The 22,835-nt window shown below is 57.0% G+C and overlaps 2 protein-coding genes and 1 long non-coding RNA gene across 13 annotated transcripts; 1 reads left to right on the top strand and 2 right to left on the bottom strand.

Annotated features, from left to right (window-relative positions):
• The first annotated feature begins 70 nt into the window (after positions 1–70).
• On the top strand, positions 71–5,321 carry MYL5 (myosin light chain 5). 10 transcript variants are annotated; one of them, XM_088793499.1, is made up of 9 exons: positions 71–211; positions 1,979–2,074; positions 2,568–2,713; positions 3,200–3,307; positions 3,473–3,548; positions 4,106–4,210; positions 4,464–4,542; positions 4,847–4,895; positions 5,169–5,321. In XM_088793499.1, exons 3-9 carry the CDS (start codon positions 2,711–2,713, stop codon positions 5,268–5,270), a joined length of 522 nt encoding a protein of 173 aa, XP_088649625.1. In that variant the 5' UTR covers positions 71–211; positions 1,979–2,074; positions 2,568–2,710; the 3' UTR covers positions 5,271–5,321. The 10 variants fall into 10 exon arrangements, with proteins under 10 accessions (XP_088649625.1, XP_088649637.1, XP_088649621.1 ...); XM_088793495.1 differs by having other exon boundaries at positions 74–211; positions 1,940–2,074; XM_088793497.1 differs by having other exon boundaries at positions 84–211; positions 1,947–2,074.
• Positions 5,090–14,412, bottom strand: SLC49A3 (solute carrier family 49 member 3). 2 transcript variants are annotated; one of them, XM_019719347.3, is made up of 10 exons: positions 14,071–14,412; positions 10,283–10,441; positions 9,888–10,101; positions 9,663–9,739; positions 8,214–8,351; positions 8,018–8,134; positions 7,191–7,343; positions 6,819–6,976; positions 6,483–6,724; positions 5,090–6,046 (listed from the first exon to the last, which is right to left on the bottom strand). In XM_019719347.3, exons 1-10 carry the CDS (start codon positions 14,203–14,205, stop codon positions 5,874–5,876), a joined length of 1,566 nt encoding a protein of 521 aa, XP_019574906.3. In that variant the 5' UTR covers positions 14,206–14,412; the 3' UTR covers positions 5,090–5,873. The 2 variants fall into 2 exon arrangements, with proteins under 2 accessions (XP_019574906.3, XP_019574908.3); XM_019719349.3 differs by having other exon boundaries at positions 6,483–6,592; positions 14,071–14,404.
• A 7,321-nt stretch (positions 14,413–21,733) lies between these two features.
• Positions 21,734–22,815, bottom strand: LOC141568213 (uncharacterized). The gene is made up of 2 exons (XR_012491261.2): positions 22,512–22,815; positions 21,734–22,149 (listed from the first exon to the last, which is right to left on the bottom strand). It is a non-coding gene; the product is annotated as an uncharacterized LOC141568213 (long non-coding RNA).
• Between the last annotated feature and the right edge of the window lie 20 nt (positions 22,816–22,835).

Genomic DNA, 22,835 nt, shown 5'->3' with positions numbered 1-22,835 from the left:
ACGCAGTCGTCCAGTGCGCGCGGCTCTTGATCGGCTGCGCGTGCGCGACGGCGGGTTTAAAGCGGGGCTGGTCGGCTGGCGCGGGCGGTTTCTCCGTGGTTGAGCCACCCGGGTGGTCCCACCACGTCCACCCCTGCAGGCCCTGACGTTCTCGGGCCAGGCTGAGCGTAAATCGAGGCCCGCACACCGTTGGGCCAAACATTTGAAAAGTGTAAGCCAAGCTTCCTAAGTGCACCGCAAAGTGCGGTCTGTCCTGCGGGGGGCTGTCCGGTCCCGGCGGGGAAGGAGCTCCTGCCGGTCCGGGCCCGCGGCCGCCCCCTGTCAGCTCCGAGGACGGCCCAGCAAGTTGGCTGGAGGTTTGGAGCAGGGAATCCGGGGTCTGGGTACTGAGTGTGCCCCGAATGCAGTGCAGCCCCCCGGGCAGGCCCTTCCCCAGGCCTCGCACACTGGAGGCGGGTGGCCGCGCCACTCCCCTCTGGACTCAGACAGGTGGCCTCAGAGCCCCCTCCTGGGACCACCCCACCTTGGGTGCCCTCTCGGGCCACCCTGGAACCCCAACCCAGGAGCCTCTCCGACGGAGGGGCCTTAGAGCCTGCCGCCTGCGTCTCCGCCCTCAGGAACCTGCAGTCCCAAGCTCCAAAGTCCACCTCAACGTGGGCTTCAGGGGCCACGGACCCCCAGACCTCCCACCCTCTCACTTCTGCTGCCCCCTGCTCTCGGTGGCAGGGGTCCCACCCCACTCTCCCTCAACACCCCCGGGACCTCCTCAGAGTAACCACCCGTCTTATCCAGCTCTGTGGTCAGCACTGTGGAAAGCACTGCCAGGCCAGACCCAGGTGTGGCCCAGGGATGCCCAGAGATGGGGCAGTTGTAGACAGACAGCCTCCTCCCTGTACCTGCTGTGCTGACACGTGGCTCCCAGGGTAACTGGGTGTGGGGGCTGGCGGGAGGACTACTCACCCCTGAGCCCTGTGCTGCTTTATGCAGAAGCTCCCCAAGAACCAGGGCTTGGGACTCACTAGAGTGCCCCCTCTGCTGGGGCCTGGGGTTGGGGGAAGGCCTCCCTAGCGCCCTCACTGCTCCTGGAGGAAGATGGAAGCGCTCACTGACCCCACAGGTGCAGCCAGCGCCCTGGACCAGCGTGCTGCACCGCAGTGCTCAGTGCTCACGTGCAAGCGCACACACGTTCTTTAACAGTTGGGTAGATGATCTAAGGTGACAAACGTCTTCACCCTTCCCTGGATTTTAAAATAAACCAGACTCCTCAGCAACTGCTGCTTCCAGAAACAAAAATAAGTGTCTCTGGGGCCGAAGGTGGGGCTAGAGTGCTGGTGGGGGGACCACATGCCAGTAGCTTCCAGTGGGTGGGAGATGGTGACCAATGGAGAATGCACACACAGCACCCCTGCCCAGGGAAGACCCCTAGAGCCAGGGGACACCCACCGTGGCTCAGGGCCCAGCCTGGGGTCGGGGGGCAGGGTGGGTTGGTCCCACCTGGCTCAGGATAGGGCTGCCTGCTGACTTCCTGCACCTGTCAGAGACAGCTGTCCCTGCCGAAGCCCATATTCTCCTGGGAACCGGACTCCAAAGCTATCTTTAGTGCTGTCCTCAGACCCTAGCCAGCCCCAGGAACCCTCCCCAGGGGCTCTGCCGCCCTTCTGGCCTTGCCCTTGTCAGGGGCCTTCTGAGTACAGATCCCACATGCCTCGCCCTCTGTGTGGCACCCCCCATTCCTGTAGTCCAGCCAGCCAGGTCCCTCCAGGTGTAAGCCAGACCCCACCCAGCTGTGAGCAGTGGGGTCCCCATGCTAGGTGCAGCCCAGGTCTCCATAAGTCACGTGTTCTCCCTCGTGGTCCTCTAGGCAGAGCCCCTGGAAGCCCCAGGTCTTTCCAGGTGGACCATGTCTTCAGGGTGCCTATTGTCCCACACTCATTTGGAGTTGGCAGGTGGTGAGCTGGCCCTTCAATCTCTGTGGCAGCACCTCACGGGTGCCATGTGACTGAAGGTGTGCACCCACGGAGGCAGGACCCTGCAACAGCTGCACTCACAGGCGCCTGTCTTCCAACTGTAGCAGGTATGCCCCACGGGAGCCCTGTACAGCTATGCAGCTGCCCCCACCCAGGGCCAGGTCCCCTCCCCAGACTGCCCACGGGGCCAAGGCATAGTGGGAAGACCAGGCTGAGTGCTGTCCTGGGCCTGGCCCATCTAGGGGGACCTCCACCCTCTCCTGTGTGCAGACAAGCCCCAGCGCGAGTTGGGGGCCCTGGGACTTCTCTGCCACCAAGGCAGGGAGGTGAGGCACACAGGACAAACTCGGGGAACGCTTGGTGACTGGCCAGCAGGGCCACTTATGGCAACTGCCAATCTGGTAAAGGCGCCATTTTTTTTGGTTCCTGCAGCCGTCAGGCCCTTGGCCCACGTGCAGGTGGCCCTGGGGATGCATAGAACCCAGGGCAGGCTCCTGGGTGGGGGCCGGTGGGCAGGTAACTGGGAGGCTGGGGGCACTGCTGGGCGGGGCAGAATGGGGACATCTGAGTCACTGCTGACTGTCAAACCTCACTCTGCAGTTGTCTGGTCCCCTGGGTGGCCTGAGCTTGTCCTTGTAGGGAGTGGCAGCCAGAGTCTGAGCTGTCCTGGGGGACTGGGCAGGAGCTTAAGACAGGCGACCTGGACAGGGAGGGCACAGACCGTCCCATCAGGCAGACCCAATATGGTGAGTGTGCAGCAGGCAGGCAGCTGGGGAGTGCGGCGCGTATAAGTGTGCACACGTTGTGTCGTATGTGTCACAGGCATGAGGGTGTGTGCGTACAGCTGAGTCTGTGCTCATGTGAAGGTGGATGTGTGCCGGGGACTGGGGGAGATGTGGGCCCCATTGTTGCCCCAGGGACAGTCGGGCTGGAAGATGGAGGGTGCTGGCTACTCAGCCCATGCACCTGCTGACCACCTGTACAGTCCATCTGCTCCCTGGACACTCAGAGGCCCAGCAGGGAGAAGTTCAAGATGGGTGCTACATTGTCAGGGCCTCCTCAGGGTTCCCTGTGCTCAGCAAGCACCTGCAACTGCCCCAGCCTGGGGACCCAGGGCCCAAGTATCATGGTCCACCCATCCTCTGCATTAAGTCTCCCCAAAAGCCAGGCTGCCCCCCAGGGAGGCCCCTAGCTGGCCTGGGGGACCTTCAGCCTTGGTGTTCTCATCTCAGGCCAGCAGGAAGACCAAGAAGAAGGAAGGTGGTGCCCTCCGGGCCCAGAGGGCGTCATCCAATGTCTTTTCCAACTTCGAGCAGACGCAGATCCAGGAGTTCAAGGAGGTAAGGCTTGGCCCTCATGCTGGGAGCCCCTCCACCCAGAAGCTGCTGTCCAGGGGTCCCCGGGGCACCGTAATGTGTGAGCCTCGCTCCAGAGCCAGTAAGTATGGGTGCCCATCCCCACACGATGTGGCCAGGCCCATAGCCATGATGCTGGTCTCTTCGCAGGCCTTCACACTGATGGACCAGAACCGAGATGGGTTCATCGACAAGGAGGACCTGAAGGACACATACGCCTCCCTGGGTAGGTGCCAGGGCCCCACAGGCTGAGGGGTCCATGCCAGCAGAAGCTCCTCTCTGGTTTGATCAGGGCTGGCAGAGAGCGGCACCAGGGCCAGCCAAGGTGGGTGGCACAGCCCAAGCATAGGAGGGATACCGCCATACAGGGGGCCCAGGCACGAGCAAAAACCAGAGGCAGGTCCTGTCCCCAGCTCAGTGCAGCCTGTGTCCTGCCTTCCCCCACCCCTTCTGGGGACATGCTTTTCTCAGCATGTGACCATCCAGCCCCTGGAGCTGGGAGGACAAGCTGGTTTATACCAGGGCCTTCTGGGCCCCCTTATACCCAGGTAAGCGGATCACAGCTCTGCCGCCTTCTCAGCAGCCCACCTCCCTGGGGCTCTGGGTTTGGGGTTCTGCACCCACTGCACTGGGGCCAGGTGTCCTCCCACTGCTCGCCTCCCTCCCTCCAGTCTCCCCAACTTTGTGCTGGGGTCAGCTGGAGAACACTGACCAGTGCACCAACAAGGACAGGAGTGGGGAGCGGGGGGTCACCCCTGCCCAGTGACCCCGTGTTGGTGACAGGCAAGACCAACGTCAAGGACGAAGAGCTGGACGCCATGCTCAAGGAGGCCTCGGGGCCCATCAACTTCACCATGTTCCTGAACATGTTTGGGGAGAAGCTGACTGGTGAGCCCTCAGGCTATGCACCTACTTGTTTCCTAACAATAAGCACAGATGTTTCACGTCAAAGTCCAGACTCTCAGACCTCTTGAGAAGCCCCAGGGCCCGCATCGGTGGCCCTCCACCTCCCGTCTGCCCCTCACTCACTGAGTGCTCAGCTCCTGAGAATAGTACCCTGGGGGGCACTCGGGCTGAGGACACAGGGTGGAGGGAGCCCCGGACAGAGTGGCACTCCCCTGCTCACGGCCTCTGTGGGCAGGTACGGACACTGAGGAGACCATCCTCAACGCTTTCAAGATGCTGGACCCCGAGGGCAAAGGCAGCGTCAACAAGGACTAGTGAGTGTGGCCACAGGCACCGCCTTCACACGGGTCTCGGGGACACCAGGCCACCCCTCACACCACCTCCGCGTGCCCCAAGACCCCGAGTCCCTCAGGGTAACTGAAGGCTGAACCTGTCCTGCCCACTCAGACCACCGCTGGGTCTGGGGGCTCCTGGGCCCAGCACTGGGGACGGGCATATCTGGCGCCCCAGCACTTCCTCTGCACTCCCTCAGTCACCCTGTGGGTGTCAGGAAAGGCTCCTGGTGCCCAGGGTCAGTTAGGGTCAGTCCTGACTGGGCTCCTCCCTCTGTGTCCTCAGCATCAAGCGGCTGCTGATGTCCCAGGCCGACAAGATGACCGCTGAAGAGGTTTGGCCCCTTGGCCCCCACCACCTGCTTCCCCCACGGCCCTCTGGGAAACCCATGCACGGCCCACAGGACCCCAGGAGCTGCTGGGGGCTGTGCACTTGTGGGGGACACTGCATGGTCTGGCCCCAGCCTCGCCTCTCTCTGCAGTGTCCCCCCTCCCACTCCCCAAAGCACAGAACCAGACGGGAGAAAGGTGGAGTTCAGTGGCTGTAATTCGCCCTGGGGACCCTTTGGCTTCCTCCCCCAGCCTGGCCTGACTCCCCGCTCCTGCAGGTCGACCAGATGCTCCAGTTTGCAACCATCGATGCAGCAGGCAACCTGGACTACAAGGGGCTGAGCTATGTGCTCACTCATGGGGAGGAGAAGGAGGAGTGACCGCTCAGCCGCCGCTGGGGCTGCGGCCACGGCAATAAACCTGAGTCCACACACCTGCCTGCGAGTGTCTGTGGGGGCATCTGCCGTGGGGCCCTCCTGTGTCCCCTCCCGGCCCAGCCTGGTCCCACCTGCTGTCCCCACCCATCCCAGCGCCCAGGCTGGGGGTCTGGTAACTCAGCGACTGGACGCTGAGAGGCTCTGGGCTGGGCTACTTCACACCTGTCAACTCCACACTCAGCCGTGCTGGGTGCCCTCAGGATCCCCAGCCCGTCCAGCGCCCCCTGCCTCTGCACCAGCCACCGTTGGTGTGGCCTGAACCCTGGGGCATCCTGCCAGGTCAGTGGCAGCTTGTCCACACAGCATCTCCAGCCCCAGGTGTTCCTGGGACCGTCCTGCTGTGTCATGGCATCTGTGGGACACTGATACCTGCTCAGGCCCGGCCGTGGCTGGCACAGCAAGGTGATTAGCGCCTGCCTGCCCCACACCCCTCCCACCCCCAGGCTGGCTTCTCCACACATGACTGCTCCCTCAGCCTCTGGACCAGGGCAGGGCCTCCCAGCCCCATGCAGCACCTGCTAGGGCTGTGGGGACTGAGGCGTGGCCTCAGGGGCTCAATGCTGGGCAGGGCATGTGGTCTGCCGCTGCCAGGCAACCGTCGTCCTGGATGGAAGGGCTGGTGCCGGCCTCGGCCTGCAGGCGCCGGTACGGGGTATGGAAGAAGAGCACCAAGCAGCAGCTGAAGAGGACACTCAGGCCGGCCATCAGCAGCATGGACACTGGGGAGACACAGCCAGTCTGCCCGAGGCTCATGCACAGCAGGCCGGTGCGGCCACAGAGCCCAGCCGACCCCACTAACCATGACCACAGGGTGACCCTGGAAACAGATCCCGTCCCAGGCTCCCAGGGAATGCTCAGACCCCAGTCACTGGCACCTCTCCGGTGGCATCCCCATACCCATCTCTCACTCCCTCTGTCTGTCTCTGTCTCTTTTCCTGATTGTTTTATGACTCGCACACTGGGTTTAGCGGTTGGGCTTCTGTAAGGCTCTCACAGCTGCTCCCACCATGCTGACCCCGAGGCCCTGCCCATTGCCCTCTGACCCCCCCCGTGGGTGTCCACCAAGGACAGCATGGAGGGGAGGCTGCCAGGGCTGGAGCCAGGTGGGGCCCAGGCCCTGCGCTCTCAGGGGTCCCCATGGGCCAGGGCACTCACCTCTCCAGTCCAGTGGGTCCAGGCCATCCTGGCAGGTGGAGAAGGATGGCTGTGCTCGACGCACGGTCAGGGTGGTCAGCAGCAGCATGACGAGCATGCCCTCGGCCTGCCTGCACAGCCACCAGGCCCTCAGTCCCGCCCCAGGCACTGCTTGCCACCCACAGTGCCAGCGGCCATTCTGAGGGCAGCACACGGCTCTGGTCAGTGTGGGCCAGCGGCCTGCCCAAGCTTGCATGTCGGCCCTTGCAGAGCACACAGGTAACCACAGTGTGGCCTGGGCTGGGTGAGGGCAGGGTCAGTGGGTCCCCAGGGGAGTAGCGGGGGATGGACACTCACCCCAGCACGAAAACCAGGCCTGCGGCTGCGCCCTCCCCCACTGGGAAGGAGCACTCGACTGCCAGCTCCATGGCAACAGGTGCCACTGAGAAGCCGAAGAGCCCAAGCAGTGAGCAGATGGCGGCCAGGGCAAGTGTCTGTCCCTGCAGCTGGGACACCTGGGAAGCGAGCCGCATGGGATGGCCGTGAGACATGCTGCAGCCCTGGACACCCAGCCCCGCCTGACCTGCCCTGGCCCATCTCGGCTGAACCCAGGATCACCCAGCAGGCAGGGCCTGGGCCCGAGAGGGATGGCGTCTGTTCCGGCCAGGCTGCCAGCTGCCCACCCCACTCCCACCCTGCAGGGTGGTCTCGGCTCCAGCGGACTCTCACCAGGGCAAAGGCCACGCAGACCACAGAGGTGAGACAGAAGCCGACCTTGATGGCTTCAGTGAAATGCTTGGTCCGGTCCACGTACAGGCCAAGAACCAGTGCCCCCAGGATCCCGAATGCGATGAAGAGGGCCCCACAGAGGCCTGCAAATTCCTGGTGGAGGGGAGGAGGCCAGGGGCACCCCGTCACCTGGGCACCGTGTCCCCAGGGACCAAGCAGGCTGTGCTCATCCTCAGGATGTGTGTCATCACTAGGGAGCACACTGGGAGGTCACTGAGCGTGAGGCCCAGGAAGGACCACCCGGAAGGGGCATTGCGCTGTTGGCTGTGTGCGGGGCGGGGGCACATTCGTCCCTGCAGGTGCCTCTTTCCTATGTCACCCCCATCCCAGGACTCAACAGTTGCTAAGGGATGGGCCTGGTTGCCACAGACGCCCTTCAGTACCCGAAGAACTGGGAACATGCTGAGCCCAAACCCCGGGGCTGATGCCACACAGCAGAGGACATGGCCAGAGATGGTGTGAGCAGAGCAAGGCCCTCCCCTGCATCTCCACATGTCACAGTGGACCCTTCGTTGGGTGGGGCAGTAGGAAAGACAGAGAAGCAGCACACGAAGTCCCAGCAACCCTTGGCACGGCCACCACACCTCTACCTGCACGAGCCTGGCATTGCAGCAGTGCCTGTCATAGGAGGTCACCCTGTCCAGGTGTGGGGACCCAGGGCTAGGGCATGTCATAGGCTGCTCCACACCAGGCAAGCAGATGGCCTGTGGGGGACAGGCTCTCAAGACATGAGCTTCCTGGGCCCCCTAGGCTGGGCCCGCACTCACGTTGGAGTAGCCGTACACACAGAGGACCTGCGCCAGAAGGGCCAAGAAACTGGAGAAGATGCCGACTCCGCCCCCGAAGCAGACTGCCAGGATGACGTAGGCCTTGTTTCTCACGAGCTGCAGGGGAAGGCCGCTCAGTCCAGGAGTCCAGCGCGAGCCCACCCCTCCCATCCTCCCCAGATCCCACAAAACCCACCAGCTTCAGCCCATCCAGAAACTTCTCTGAGGTAGAGTGGGCAGCACCAGCGGAGGGTGGGGTGGGAGGCACGCTCTCCCAGAGGCATGTGGTGGCCAGCAGGCAGGCAAGGCCGGCAGGGATGATGTAGGTGCCCAGCTGGGGAGACAGTGCGCACACTCGTGTGTGCAAGCATGCGTAGCCCCTCGTGCACACACAGGCTCCCCATGCTTGTTGACCACCCACTGTGCCTGGGCAGACACTGGTGAGCCCGGGGAGTGGTGGACCTGCCTTGCTCTGCTGCATCTGGGACCCCAGCTTCCAAAATGTCGCCCAAAGATGACTCCACAGTGACAGCCGTAGCTGCAGCCCCAGACTCACCCAGGCGACTGCCAACTGGATCCCTCTTCCCCCACCGTGAGTGCCCCTCAGTCACCACAGCACCCCATCCCTCACTACACCATAAACCTGGGCCCGGGCCCCCCACTGACCTACCCGAGGAAGCCCTGGTTCTCTGCTGGACACTCTGGCCACAGCCCTGGCTCCCTGCGTGGTTCTGGACCAGATTGTATCACTCTTCCTCTGACACCCCCCCAGAATTTTCTTCACTCCAGTACCACCCACTCCCCACCTAGGCTGACTGTTCCCCTCGCTCCGTGGCACACTGGCCGCTGGCTGCAGCCCCCACCCTCATTGTGTCCACTCAAGACCTTTGGGCTCCCCACAAATACCCACTACATCGCAGGCTCTGCCCCACCAAGCAAACCACCACCATCTTGGTGCCTAGACCCACACCTGATACCAAGAAGGTGCCCAGTACTGGCAAACTCGGAGAAATCCACGTACACATGTGTACTCACCCTGCAGCCACAAGGAGAGGCAGGGTCTCACACACACACACACACACACACACACACACACGGGTGTGGACACACATGCATGCTCAAGCCCACCAGGCACATACACACACCACAAAAACGTGTACATATACACCACACATCACACACACACCACACATGTGTGCACACATGTACACACGAGTATGCACAAATGCACATGTGTGCACACACATGTGCACACACCACACATGCATGCACACCACATGAGCACACACATGCACACACTACATGTGCACACATGTGTGTGCACCACACATGTATAAATACACCACACACATGCACACACATGCACACACCATACAAACATGTATGTGCATGCACCACACATACCATGGACAAACGTGCCCACACACCACACATGTGCACACATTCTACATGTTCACACCACACACATGTGCAGACATACTGCACACACCCCACATATGTGTGGATACACCACATATCACACATGCATACACACCATATACACACATGTGCACACAAACACCACACACACACATGCGCACACACATCACACATGCACACACCACAGACACATGCTCATGCTGGGGCACCCCACGCACTCCCTCACCATAATTAAGATGCCGTGTTCCTTCTTCACCAGGGCAGGCGACAGCACGTTGGCCACCAGGATGCCTAGGGGGTTTGCTGGATGGATGAATGGGGACCCGTCAGCCCAGCCATGGCCATGCCTGGGTCCCCGCCACAGGTGGAGCCCTCCGCCCTCCGACAGCGCAGAGGCGCCCAGATACTTGCACTAAGTTGGAGGCAACTGCCCACCTCACCCCCAACTCACACATGGTGCCGATCATGTTGGCCGTGGCTCGCTGGTGCTCAGGGAACCACACGGCGGCCAGCTTGGCAGGAGAGAAGATGACCAAGGTCTGGGCCACAGCACAGAGGCCCTGCCCGCCCATGAAGAAGGCAAATGGGGCCTGGGTCCCGATAGCTGTGCTCGGCAGGGCACGCAGCACACTCCCAGCAAAGTTCAGCCATGCACCTAGGACGGTCTGCAGGGACAAGGTCAGGGGCACTGCCCGGCCAGCCTGCACCCCCTCCTGGCACCAAAACCTGCCCTGCACTGAGATGGGTCTGCCTGGAGACCCTGGTCTGGGAGGAGGCGCTAGCTCTCGAGCCCACACTCGGGTCCCCCCTGTCCCAAAGCAGGCCCTTGTGTGCGGTCTAACTCACCGCCCAGCGGAGCCCAATGGAGTCCAGAACCCAGATGGCCACCACGCCGAACGGTATGGACACCACAAGGAAGACCAGAGAGAGCCAGTTGATCTGCTCGGTGGACAGGAGGAAGTGCTGGGCGATTGTATCAGCCACGGGTGCAAAGCTGAGCCATAGCTGTGGGACACATGCTGGTGTCAACTCAGGGTGGGCACCATGGACCCCACAGCCGCCTGCTGTCCTGGGCTTGGGCAGCTGACCAGAGAAGGAGAAAGTGCCCGCAGTCCCGTAATGGTTGGGGTCTTCCCCTGGCCACCCTTGAGGGAGGTTGCCAGGTGGGGGTCAGACAGCATACCCGGGCTGTGGACCTGCACCATCCATGCAGGTGTGGACCTGGGGGCAGCCGGGTGGGCAGCCACCCAGAGCTTACAAGGCCACCAGCCCCACCAGCCCTGAGCATCCAAGGTAAAGGACCCGAGGGCTGTCAGTGGGATCTGTGCTGTGTGACAGGTGGGTGCGAAGGGGTCTAGAGCAGGAGGACAGCGCTGGAGCCTGGGGAGGTAGGAAATGGTCGGGAGGAGGGGAGCCAGTGGCTCTGGCCCGAAGTTGCAAGGATCGCCAGGCAGAGGATGTGTCTGGGGAGACAGCAGTGCCTGTGCTGGGTGGCCAAGAGGCACAGAGGAGCAGGTTGGAAGGGGTGCTTGGCGAGGGGGCGGGGCAGAAGCGGGCCCCAGAGGCACCTCCAGCCTGTCTGTGAAGTCCGTGATTTGAGTCCCAGGTGGAAACACCTGGATTGTGTGCTGGCCTTGCCCGAGTCCAGCCGACATCCCAATGGGAGACCCAGGTGTTTGGGAGGTGAGGCCCCCCACCCCCACCCCCCACCTTCCCACCCTCAAGTGGAAGACATTCCCAAGCCATAGGCAATATTAACTGCTAGGACTCAGCTTGCAGACCTCCAGCAAACAGGAGTGTGGCCAGGTCAGTGGGGGAAGGCTTCCTGGAGGAAGTGGGATACCATCTGATCCCACTGAGGGGTGGGTGGGTGGGGGACGGGAGGGGCTGGCCCAGGCTTGCTGCAGGAGGGAGGAGGGAGGTGGGCCAGGCAAGGACCATAGCCGAGGGTCTCACAAATCAAAGTTGATCACTCCAAGTGTGAGAGGACCCAGGAATGCAGGAACTTGCTCAGGCTGTGCCCTCCGTGGTGGAGGCAACAAGATCCAGACTTCCTGATTCGGAGGTCTGACCGCAAACCCTCCCATGACCATAAGCTCCGACACAGCTGTTGTTTCTTCCTTTTTTAAAGGGCAGAGCAGGACACAGGTCTCCCAGGCTCAGAAAGAGCCCCATGCAGGCCTAGCTGCTTCCTGCCAGCTACGTCCAACACACAGACAGTGTGGTGTCTGCTTCCCAGCGTGCCCTGTGGGAAGCCATCCTTCACTGGCCTCTCCCGTCCTTCCCAAAGCATGTGGCCTGCAGAGCAGAGATGGTTCTAAACCATGCAAGGCAACATGGGGATGACAGTTTGTACCCACTGCACAAGAATTCCCTTTGACCTGCTCCCAGCCTTGCCAGCCTTGCCATGTCCTTTTGGGCATGTTAGCAGCTGCCCCACATGCTGGCTCTGGCCCAGACCTCTGGGCTGTCTCTTTGGGCCATTTGGGGTCACCCCAGACCTCACTCCAAGCACTGCTCCATGTCAGGTTGCCCTCTCAGAACATGGGAGTCCTGGTCACTCGGATACAGATGGAGTTAGCGAGGAGCTAAGTGGACTTGGCCAGGGCAAGCTTGGTGGCCAGTGCTGGGCCCACAACAGTGCTCGGTGACACTGCTTGCTCCACGATGACTTGTGCATAAAAGGGGAGTGCAGCAGGACGCTGCCCCCGTGTCCATGGACCTTCTCAAGGCACTTACGATGCCCTTCCACTCAGACTCATTGAAGCAGCTCCAGGGGCCGAGGGAGGCCGTCTGCATCCTCAGACCGCTTCACTCAAAGCCAGTTCTGGCTTGCCAGTGTCTAGACACAGACCTGGGGGCCAGGCCACAGCCGTGAGCCCCGCAGAGAAAAGAGGTTTCCGGAGTTGGAGCCGACCCCAGGCCCTGTCCCAGCACAGGCCTGGCTCTCCACATCCAGTCCCGCAGGGATAGGAGGAAAATGGAATGTATGGAGTGACGACCAAGAGTGGCTGCTGCCAGAGGACCACCCAGGCGGTATCTGGATCGCCCACGCCTGCCAGCCCATCCCTGCTTCCTGACAGTCCCTGGCCCCATGGTGGCACCTCCCCCAGCTGTGGGTCCTGCTGCCAGCTGCAGCTTTGCATTCGTGACTACATGGCAGCCAAAGGCTGCCGGACCAGTCCTGGGTTCCATGGGAGGTAAGTGATCGCATACAGGCTGCTTCAGGCACACTGTGCAGGTGACACCACCAGGGAGGGGAGGTGTGTGGTGGCCCAGTGCAGCCCTGTGGGCAGTTCTGCAGCCTGGCCCCTGGCAGGGGTCCAGGCGAGCATCAGGGATGGAAAGGGTGACCCAAGACCCTGAAGGGTTCAGGACAGGCGTCCCCAACACCTGTCACTGTGGCATGTGAGTTATTTTGAGCTGAAGGCAATCAAGGCCCTAGAAACTCACGAGAAACTTTTACTTCTCCCTTAAAGAATTTAAATTGGGGCCTTGCTCATAATAAGAGTTATCACCAGAAATAACTTTATGTCCTATCTATAGGGCAGGACAGACTTCTCATCACTGGACATCTGCTCTTGAGAACGACCTTGCTCCCTTGAGAAGCCCCAGGTGCCTTACCTCATCCTTAGCTCAGAAAGTCATCTGTACCTCACTTTGTCTGTCTGTCTGACTCTCAGGGTACATATGTACATACGTAATTACATTTAGTTACTTTGTCTTGTTGTTCTGTCTTATGTTGATTTCATTATTAGGCCAGCGGGAAGAACCTAGGACAAAGGAAAGAGTCCCTCCCGCTACCCCTCCCCAAGTGCCCGTCCGAGACATGGGGGTGGCACAACCAGGGCTGGGGGGGGTTCCCTCACTGAGCCCACCCGTGTGTGGCAGGCTGTGGGAAGGGCACAGCCAACAGGGCACTCACGGGTAGGTCTGGGGAGAAAGAGGTTGGGGGGCTGGGCCCAAGTAGCTGGCAGACTGGGTTCTCACTGGCTGGTCCCCTGGTCCCAGGGCTGTGATGAACATGGCTGAGTCCCTGCCAGCAGTGGAGGCAGTTCTAGAACAGGTCACGGGGTCACTTTGGACCCCAGCTGAGGAACTATGGAGGAGCAAGTGGGTAGGGAAGGCCTCCTTGAGGGAACTCAGAAACCCAGGAGGGCGCCCTGGGCCCAGGTAAGCACCAGGAGAGCCCGCTCAGGGGGATCGGGGGATCGGGGGATCGGGGTGGGCGCTGGAAAGGGAGGGCGGGAGCCAGGTCCTGGAGGCCTGTCCCAGGTGTAGGGTTTGGCAAAGGCACTGGGAGGACCAGAGTGCTCAGTGCTCCTGTTCTGTCGTGTTTCCGGAGAGGGATCCCTTCCAGCCACCTTAGGTCACAGGACCTCCTCATCAGCGAGGGGACACCAGCCCCTTTACTCCCCGCGGCAGCCACAGCCGGAAGGGGCTCCTGTCCTGGTGCTTCCACACGGGCGTGGTTGCAGTACTCGCCATGCTGAGGTCGCCGACTCCCCCACCCCTGACGTCCCACTGTCCCGCAGCGCACGCGTGCCCTGGGTGCACCTGGGCAGTGGAGGGGCGGTCCGGGGCTCCGCGCTGGGGCCCAGCCCGTGCCCAGCCCCAGGAGCCCGGTCCCCTACCGTGGCATTGGAGCAGCTAAGCAAGCTGAGCACCAGCAGGAAGACCCAGCGGCGCGCATAGGCACGGTAGCGGAGCATCTCGCCCAGGGCCGAGGTCTCAGCGGCCCCAGGCGGGTCCCCCGTCGTCCCCGCCATCGCCTGCCACGCACCGGCTGCCGGCTCAAGGCAGCTGTGTGTGGGCCGGGCCGCCCGGAGGTGGGGCCCGGGCGCGCGGGGCGGGCACTCCGGGTCACTCCCCGCCCCAAGGGACGAGGTGTCACCGCACCGCCCGGTGGGAAAGGGACCAGTGGTGAAGTTAGACCCTGCCCCGTCGGCCAGGATGGAAGTGTGTGCCACAAAAAACCGGGACAGAGTTCCCTGCAGAGCAAGCCCAGCCTGGGCCTCTGTGTGGTCCCTGCGGTGGACACGCCCACGTAGCTGGGGCCAGGAGGGTGAAGTCACTCTGCCCAGCAGGGAAGCAGGAACTAGGGGGCAGGATTGGTGCTGGCGGGGGAGGAAGGTGGAGGCCCCGGCCATCCGGTCCTTCTGCCCAGGGAAACGGAGGTGCCAGAGTGCTGAACCTTGGGCGGGGGCGGGGGCAGGCAGCCTCCCCCACCAGGTGGTTACCTGCAACTTACAGCTGAGAAAACAGCTGTGGCAGAGGAGGGGACAGGGCTTCTGTTGAAGCTGGGCAGAGCTGGGCTGGAAGGCAGAGGGGGTATCAGCTTGTCTGTCTTCCACAAGAACACCCCTGTGGGAGGGCAATCTCCTCTCCAGCTTCCTCCCCACCCAGCAGTCTAACTCTGACATATCTCTCCCTGCTGCCCAGGGTAACCCTTCCTGACCTCCCCTGTGATGCCTTGTGCTCTGGTTCCTATCCACCTCTGACTCTCCTGCTGGGCTGCTGGAGTCCTCCTCCCCCATCCCTGGGGCTCTTATGGGGAGCACCGGCTCCACAAAGGTCACAGGATTTATGGGATCTGTGTACACCAACACCAGGCCTGTGCGAACCAAAATTAAAGCCACCAGTTATAGCTTCTTCAGAGAAAATTAAGTACTTGGGAATAAAGTTAACAAAATGTACACAGAACTTTTATGCTAAAAATTACACAACAAAAACCTGAAAAATGGAGAGACATACCATGTTCATGGATTAGAAGATTCAATGCAGTCAAGATGACAGTTCTCACCAGATCTACAGGTCTAATACAATTCCTAACCAAAGGTTCTTGTAGGCATAGACTGGGAGAAAATATTTACAAACCAACAAAGGACTGGTATCTAGAATATATAAATAGTCCTGAAGACTCAACAGTAACACAACAACAAAAAAGTCCACTTAGAAAATGGGCAAAAGACATGAAGAGACACTTCACTGAAGAGGATATACAGATGGCAAATAATGCAGACGGCTAACATCATTAGCCATTAGGAAAATGCAAATTAAAACCACAATCAGGTATCAATACATGCCTTTCAGTATGGCTTAAAAACAAACAAAGAAAAACAATGACATTCAATGCTGGCGAGGCTGTGGGTAACTCAGTCACTCCCACATTGCTGATAAGATTGTGAAATGTTACAGCCACTATGGAAAACAGGTTGGAAATTTCTTACAGAACTAGCATGCAGTTATTACATGACCCAGTAATTGCACTCCTGGACATTTATCCCAGAAAAATGAAAACTTATGATCACACAGAAATCTGTGCGCTAACATCCATAGTAGCCCCAAACTGAAAATTGCCCAGTTCTTTCCGTGGGGGATGGTCAAGCAAGTGCCTCCACACAACGGAGGGGTGCTGGGTAAAGGGGCTGTCATACACGCAGCCACCCCGGCAAATCTCAGGATACCTATGCCCAGTGGGGAGAAAAGCCAAGCTCAAAAGGTTGCAAACTGTATGCCTCCGTTTGTATGACATGTTTTTAAAGATAAAATTTTACAAGTGGAGAACAGACAAATGGTTTGGGGATTGGGACAGTGGGAGGGAGGTGGTTATATAAGGACAACAGAAGGGTCCTTGTGGTGACAGACATGTTCTGTACTTGCCAGTGGTAGTGGCTACACAGCTGTGCACGTGACCCAATCCTGTGACACTAAGTAAACACACACGTGAGTGCTAGTGAAGCAAGAACTCTGAAGGAGGTCGCGGGCTGTAGCAACGTGAGTGTCACGGCTATGACAGTGCACATGTGTGTTTTGCTAGATGGTATCATTGGGGGAAACTGCACAAGGAAACAACTGCATCTGAATCTGTAATTATCTCAAACTAAGGAGTTTAATTTTTAAAACTCACATACTGTGGAAAGGACAGTCATTCAGAAACAAAGATTTTTCCACTGTCACATTTTTAATGGAACAGTTTTATGTAAATTCTGGATGAGTATCTTCAACACAAGCATCCAAGCTGTTTCAGTTTTCAATCCAAGTGTAAGACCATCCCCAGAAGTGTCAGGTGGAGCCCAGAATCCATCTGCACACCTCCGGGACCAAACGTCATGAAGGTATCTTTTAGCGATCACACAAACGCCACCTACTAATACGTCTCGCTTTCCAAAATTATCTTTTGGATAATTTAAAATGTCATTCAACACACACAATCATGACTAAATCTGTATTTCAGTTTATCTCCTTTTCACCTAACCAAATATAGACTCCTGTCGGAATCCCAAAGGAGCATTAGTTGCAGCTTTTTCAGGCTCATGTGTCTTTCCCTAAACAGTATCTTCCTCAAAATTAAGCAGCTGAGAGCAGTCACTTTGCAAGATTGGAGCAAAGGCTCTGCTGAGGACGATGTTGGGAAGAAACCTCACCTTACATGGTGAGGTGGTCACAGCCCCATGCTGTACATTTTTACTTGGCTTTTATCAGCTACTCTCAGGGAGTGTCTGCTGTGTGAGGAAAGAGCCTGGTCTGTCCACACCCAGATGCCTGCAGCCAAAACATGGTTGTGGCTGAGGATAGAAGCCTGTGGGGCAGGTGACCTTGCTGCCTCCTGCTCCTCCAGGCACTCCCCACCGGCCTGCCCAGCAGGTTCTCCACGGGTGCCCCCCCATGCACATCCTGGTCCGGAGCCTTTTGGGCCTGGCTCCAGAAGCACACCTGCCCTCCTGGCATCTTCTGCCAGTGGTGCTCCCCTCGGGGGTTGGGGCTGCCGAAAGCCCACAGACCCCGCCACTGCCTGAGGCAGGGGCCTGAGTGGGCGCATCACAGTCTGGACTCCCAGGCTCCTCCGAAAGGACAGTGTGACCCCCTCTTTGTTCTCATGGCAGGCAATCGGGATCAGCCACTGAAGGCAGCTGACGCATTTGCACTGGGACATAAGCCCCTTTCCCTGAAGCCCCGCTCTGCTCACTGGCCTGGCTGCAGTTGGCCCCCAGCAGAGGGGGCCCTTGGGGTCCCCCACCCCACCTGCTATGTCTCCCTCCATCATAGTCTGGGGAAGGCCAGCACATTGTGCTCACATACAGCCCAAAGTTGTGGCAGCAAGTATCTGGGGCCCAGCTTGCTGGCCCCTCCCAAGGACTCTGTGGTCCCATCTTATCTCCTTTGCTCAGACCTAGTCAGCCTGTTAAAGAAGTGAAAAGAGCTGGTTTTCTCGTTTCATTGTGTGTGTGTGTGTGTGTGTGTGTGTGTGTGTGTGTGAGAGAGAGAGAGAGAGAGAGAGAGAGAGAGAGAGAGGCATGGGGTGAGGGAGCATCTAGTGTGTATGTCTGTGAGCGAGAGGGAGGGACAGGGGAGGGGTGGGCAGCTAGTTTGGTGTGTGTCCTGATGTTCACCTACTTTGCGTCTGCGTCTGGTGCACGATGGGCATGGTGTGTGTTTAGGGTGTGCCATGTAGGCCTACACTGCTGGTGGTATGTGTGGTGGGAGATGGGTCTCTGTCTCTTGTGTATGTGTGGGTGAAATGGTTATCTAATTTTTTTGTCTGAACGGGAAAGAATGGACATCTAATTCTTTGGTGTGTAGTGTGTGAAGGATGTCTACTTTGTGTGTGTTAAGTCAGGAACTGTGAAGGGTCTGAGATTTCACTCTCCTTACAAGCTAGCGAGGTAGCCTACCACGTCTCTATGTGTGCAAATGCAGGGTGCACGAGGGGTGGGCCAGAGGCGAAGAGTGTGTGTCACTGTCAGGTACAGCTCCCTGCAGCTCCAGTGTCCGGGGGCATCCAGGTGGCACCTTGTGCAGAAAAAGGACCTCACATTAGGGAACTCTTTCTTATCTTAGACAGAGTGCTTGTCTAAGATAAGCACCTGCCTTCAGAGAGAAACCTTCTCTTTACTCTGGAATGTAAGCATCTTTTCCAGGCACAGGAAAGGGTGGGTCTTTTTCCTGTCTATCCTGGAATGGCTTTGAAATAAACATTCTAAAGTGGCTGTAAACACTGCTCTGAGGACCTGGATGCACAGAATCAGAGACATGATGTGTCCATGGGGCACTGCTTCCCAATGGGATCTAGTTTTTAAAAATATTTCGAGATGGGTATCTAACTTTTTGTGTGTGAATATGGCATGATGAATATTTTAGCATGATGTCCTGAGGTAGAAAGTGTGTGTGTGAGTGTGTGTGTGACGTGTGTGTGATGTATGATGTGTGTGTGATGTGTGATGTGTGTGTGATGTATGATGTGTGTGTGAGATGTGTGTGTATGTGATGTGTGTGTGAGATGTGTGTGTGATGTGTGTGTGATGTATGTGTGTGTGAGATGTGTGTGTGTATGATGTGTGTGTATGTGATGTGTGTGTGATGTGTGTGTGTGAGATGTGTGTGTGATGTGTGTGTGATGTGTGTGGTGTGTGTGTGTGATGTATGTGTGTGTGACATGTGTGTGTATGATGTGTGTGTGTGTGATGTGTGTGTGATGTGTGTGTGATGTGTGTGTGATGTGTGTGATGTGTGTGATATGTGTGTGTGTGATGTATGTGTGTGTGTGAGATGTGTGTGTATGTGTGTGTATGTGATGTTTGTGTGATGTGTGTGTGAGATGTGTGTGTGATGTGTGTGTGATGTGTGTGTGATGTGTGCGTGATGTGTGTGATGTGTGCGTGATGTGTGCGTGATGTGTGTGTGTGAGATGTGTGTGATGTGTGTGTGTGAGTGTGAGTGTGTGATGTGTGATGTGTGTGATGTGTGTGTGATGTGTGTGTGTGTGATGTGTGTGATGTGTGTGTGAGTGTGATGTGATGTGTGTGTGATGTGTGTGTGATGTGTGTGTGTGATGTGTGTGTGATGTGTGTGTGTGATGTGTGTGTGATGTGTGTGTGATGTGTGCGTGATGTGTGTGTGGTGTGTGTGATGTGTGTGTGTGAGATGTGTCTATTTATGTAAAGTGTGAGGGTGTCTAACTTTTTTCTCTATATGATTGAAATTAGTATCTCATTTTTTTGTCTATTGTGTGGCATGAAATTTTGTGTAGGGTATGAGATAGGTACCAAATTTTTGTTATGTATTGGAAATGGGTGTCTTTTTTTGTGTATAGAGTGATGTGTTTCCATTTGTGTGTGTGCTGTAAGTTGAATATCTAATATTTTGTATATGGTATGAAATAGACAGCTCATTTTTTTAGTATGTGTGGTGGGAGAGGCTATCTAAGTTTTTCATTGTTGTGTTTTTGAGATAAGTATCTAACTGTTGTCTGTATAGCATAAGATATTTATGTATACCTGTGTGTGTATTTATGATGTAAGTTAGTTAACTGTTTTTATGTTTTCCCATCGGGATGAACACAGCACTTTTACTTCTTATCAATTCTAAATTGATTAATTGATCAATTCTAAATTACTTTCCATCTGTGTCTTTCAATCGGAAGTGAGTCTCTTGTAGGCAACATATGTAAGGGTTTTGTTTTCTTATCTACTTAGTAGTTTCTTTGTAATTCTCTTTTTTAATTAACAGCTTCATTGAGATATAATACTGTGGGGAAAGAGCCAGGAGAGCAGTTTCCAGGCTCTCGGCCTCACGTGGAAAGGTGCTGGCTCAGGTAATAAATGGCCATTAACTGTGATTGGATGGCCATCAGCTGTGGCTAGTTGGCCATCAACTGTAACCAGTGAGCCATTGGCCACTAATATAACTGCTGTGGCTATACTAACAGAAAATGGGGGCTAGCAAGAAGATGGTGGCTGAGCTAGCAAGCGCGGATTGCAGAGAGGCGCGGAGTATAGTGGTATGACTCCTCTATCTATGGCTCCATGGGTGTTCCTTTTTGGCCTCACCATGTCCTGCGTTCTAGTAGGGGAGCGGGACTAGAGACCCTGCATGACACCCTGCATGACACATGGCGCAGCGAGCAGGGTACAGTGCTGGCCAAAGCTCCCCGAAGGGTGGTGGAGCAGTTTGTGCGGATGAACACTCAGTCTCAGGAAGACCAGGAGGGGCAGCTGCCGGAGAGCTGGACCCCTGTGGAGGGATGGGAAGACGTGAATGGTTCCCTGTCCAGCCTAGGCCAGAGAAAGCGAAGGTCGTTGCGGCCCTGTGGGCTGGGAAGTGCTTGCTGAGGCCCTCACCCCCGGGTTGGGGAGGACTTGGAGCCCTCGCCCTGTGGAGAGGGCACACATGGTGAGGCTAATGCACAGCCCTGGCAAATAACTATGGACTGTGGGGAATGGGCTCCACCCCTAATTTGATGGGATGGACACCCGCTTGACTGTTTGCTTGGGAACGTACCACCATGTAGTGGAACTGGCGGATGTTTGCTTTTGTGTCTCGAATGGCCACTGTTGAGAATATGTGAGAACCCTCGCTGTGCCCAGAAAGTCTGGCTGTGCCCAGAAAAACTGGCTATACCTGAGAGGCCCTGGCTGTGTCCAGGCAATCGGGCTGTACCCAGAGACAGTGGCGGTGCCCTGAGAGGCCCTGGCTGTGCCCAGGGAGACTGGTGGTACCCTAAGAAGCCCAGGAAGTCTGGCTGTGCCCTGAAGGACTGGTGGTGCCCTGAGAAACCCTGGCTGTGCCCAGAAAGCCTGGCTGCGAAAGGATATTGCATTCAACTCCAGGCTTCTCACACAGGGCCCCTCGCGGAAGACGCTTGTCGCGTAGATTGTCAGGTGAGACCCTGTAGGGGTGGAGTGTGGGGACAGAGCCAGGAGTGCAGTTTCCAGGCTCTTGGCCTCACATGGAAAGGTGCTGGCTCAGTTAGTAAATGGCCATCAACTGTGATTGGATGGCCATCAGCTGTGGCTTAGTTGGCCATCAGCTGTAACCAGTGAGCCATTGGCCACTAATATAACTGCCATGGCTATGCTAGCAGAAAATGGGGGCTAGCAAGAAGATGGTGGCTGAGCTAGCAAGAGCAGATTGCAGCTAGCAAGTGAGGTTGGTTAGCAGAGAGAAGTGGATGGCAGGTTGCGGATAGTGTGGCTCCTGCTCCCTGTGTCTCCAACCCAGCTGCCAGCGAGAGTATAGTGGTATGACTCTCCTATTTATGGCTCCGTGGGTGTTCCTTTTTGGCCTCACCATGTCCTGCATGCTTATGTGGGGAGTGGGAGCTGAGACCCTGCCTGACACCCGGCATGACAAATACTCATATCACACAATTCACCCATCTAATGTGTACAATTCAATAAATTTCAGTATGTTAACAAACATGTGAACCAGCACTACAATCAATTCTAGAACATTTCATCACCCAAAAAGAAACCTTGTACCCACTGCCTAATCCATAGTCAAAAAAATTTATGCTCATGTTTTCTTTGAAGCGTTTAATAGTTTAAACTCTTACATTTAGGCCTTTGATACATTTGAGTTAGTTTCTGTACTATGGTAAGAGTCCCATTTCATTCTATTGCATGTGAATATTCAGTTTTCCCAGCACCATGTGTTGAATGGACTTCTTTCTCCACTGAATAGTCTTAGTACCCTTCTTGAAAAACAATTGATCATAAATGTGAGGGTTTATTTTTGGACTCTCAGTTCTAATCCATTGATCTGTATGTCTGCCCTTATGCCACCATCACATTATCTTGATTACTGTAGCTTTGGAGTAACTTCTAAGATCAGAAAATGTGAGTCCTCCAACTTCGTTCTTCTTTATCAAGATTGTCTCAGCTACTCTGGGTCCCTTGAATTCCATACACATTTTAGGATCAGCTTGGAAATTTCTGCAGAGAAACCAAACTGGGTTTTAATATGGAGTGTGTTGAATTTGTTGATCAAATTGTGGAATATTATTTTAACAATATTGTCTGCAATCCATGAAGATGGATGTCTTTCCATTTACTTAGGTCCACTTTAATTTCTTTCAACAATGTTTTGTAGCTTTCAGAATCTCAATATTGCACTCTTTTGTCACAGATATTTGCAGGGCTGGCTCCCTCTGTGCCCCTTCCGTTACCATCCACCCTAGTACTGTGACTGACTCTGGACAACCACTGCCTCCCCCACCCCCAGCTTGTTTCCTACATGACACCATTTTTATGTTTCCCTCTGTAATTGCCCCCCCACACACACACACATTGTGTACCCCATGAGGGCGTGGGCGTCACGGTCACTGCTTACAGCTCCAGGGCGGGGCCTGAGCAAAGGTGGACACACAGACGAGTTGTGGGGGTCAGCCCTGCTGCCAGTTGTCCGGGAGCCTGAGTAAGGGCTCCTGTCTGTCCACGGGCCCCTCCCTAGTGCACGGAGGGTGCTCGGTGCTAGTTCCCAGGAAGGACTGGAATGTAAGGACACGGTCTCCGCCGGACGAAACCCTGGTCCAGGAGCATGGCTCAGCGCGAGGGGCCTGCAGTTTGGGATCTGCAGGCCCCCGGCGGCTGACGCAGCGCCCGCCCAGCCCCGCCTCCTC

Source organism: Rhinolophus sinicus, chromosome 1 (genome assembly GCF_057876585.1).
Source record: "Rhinolophus sinicus isolate RSI-liver-muscle chromosome 1, RSI-T2T, whole genome shotgun sequence".
Lineage (NCBI taxonomy): Eukaryota > Metazoa > Chordata > Mammalia > Chiroptera > Rhinolophidae > Rhinolophus > Rhinolophus sinicus.
The sequence above is the reverse complement of the archived record's forward strand: the minus strand, read 5'-3'. Positions and strand labels throughout refer to the sequence as shown.

What these genes read in the sequence shown, in the direction of transcription:
- SLC49A3 (XM_019719347.3), bottom strand. Translation starts at nt 14,205, where the DNA reads ATGGCGGGGACGACGGGGGACCCGCCTGGGGCCGCTGAGACCTCGGCC. An exon ending in CCATTGGGCTCCGCTGGGCG is followed by an intron (nt 10,102 to 10,282) that starts GTGAGTTAGACC and finishes TTGTCCCTGCAG; the next exon opens with ACCGTCCTAGGTGCATGGCT. An exon ending in GGACCCACTGGACTGGAGAG is followed by an intron (nt 6,047 to 6,482) that starts GTGAGTGCCCTG and finishes GTGTCTCCCCAG; the next exon opens with TGTCCATGCTGCTGATGGCC.
- MYL5 (XM_019719350.3), top strand. Translation starts at nt 2,351, where the DNA reads ATGGCAACTGCCAATCTGGTAAAGGCGCCATTTTTTTTGGTTCCTGCA. An exon ending in GTTTGGGGAGAAGCTGACTG is followed by an intron (nt 4,211 to 4,463) that starts GTGAGCCCTCAG and finishes CTCTGTGGGCAG; the next exon opens with GTACGGACACTGAGGAGACC. An exon ending in GGCAGCGTCAACAAGGACTA is followed by an intron (nt 4,543 to 4,846) that starts GTGAGTGTGGCC and finishes CTGTGTCCTCAG; the next exon opens with CATCAAGCGGCTGCTGATGT.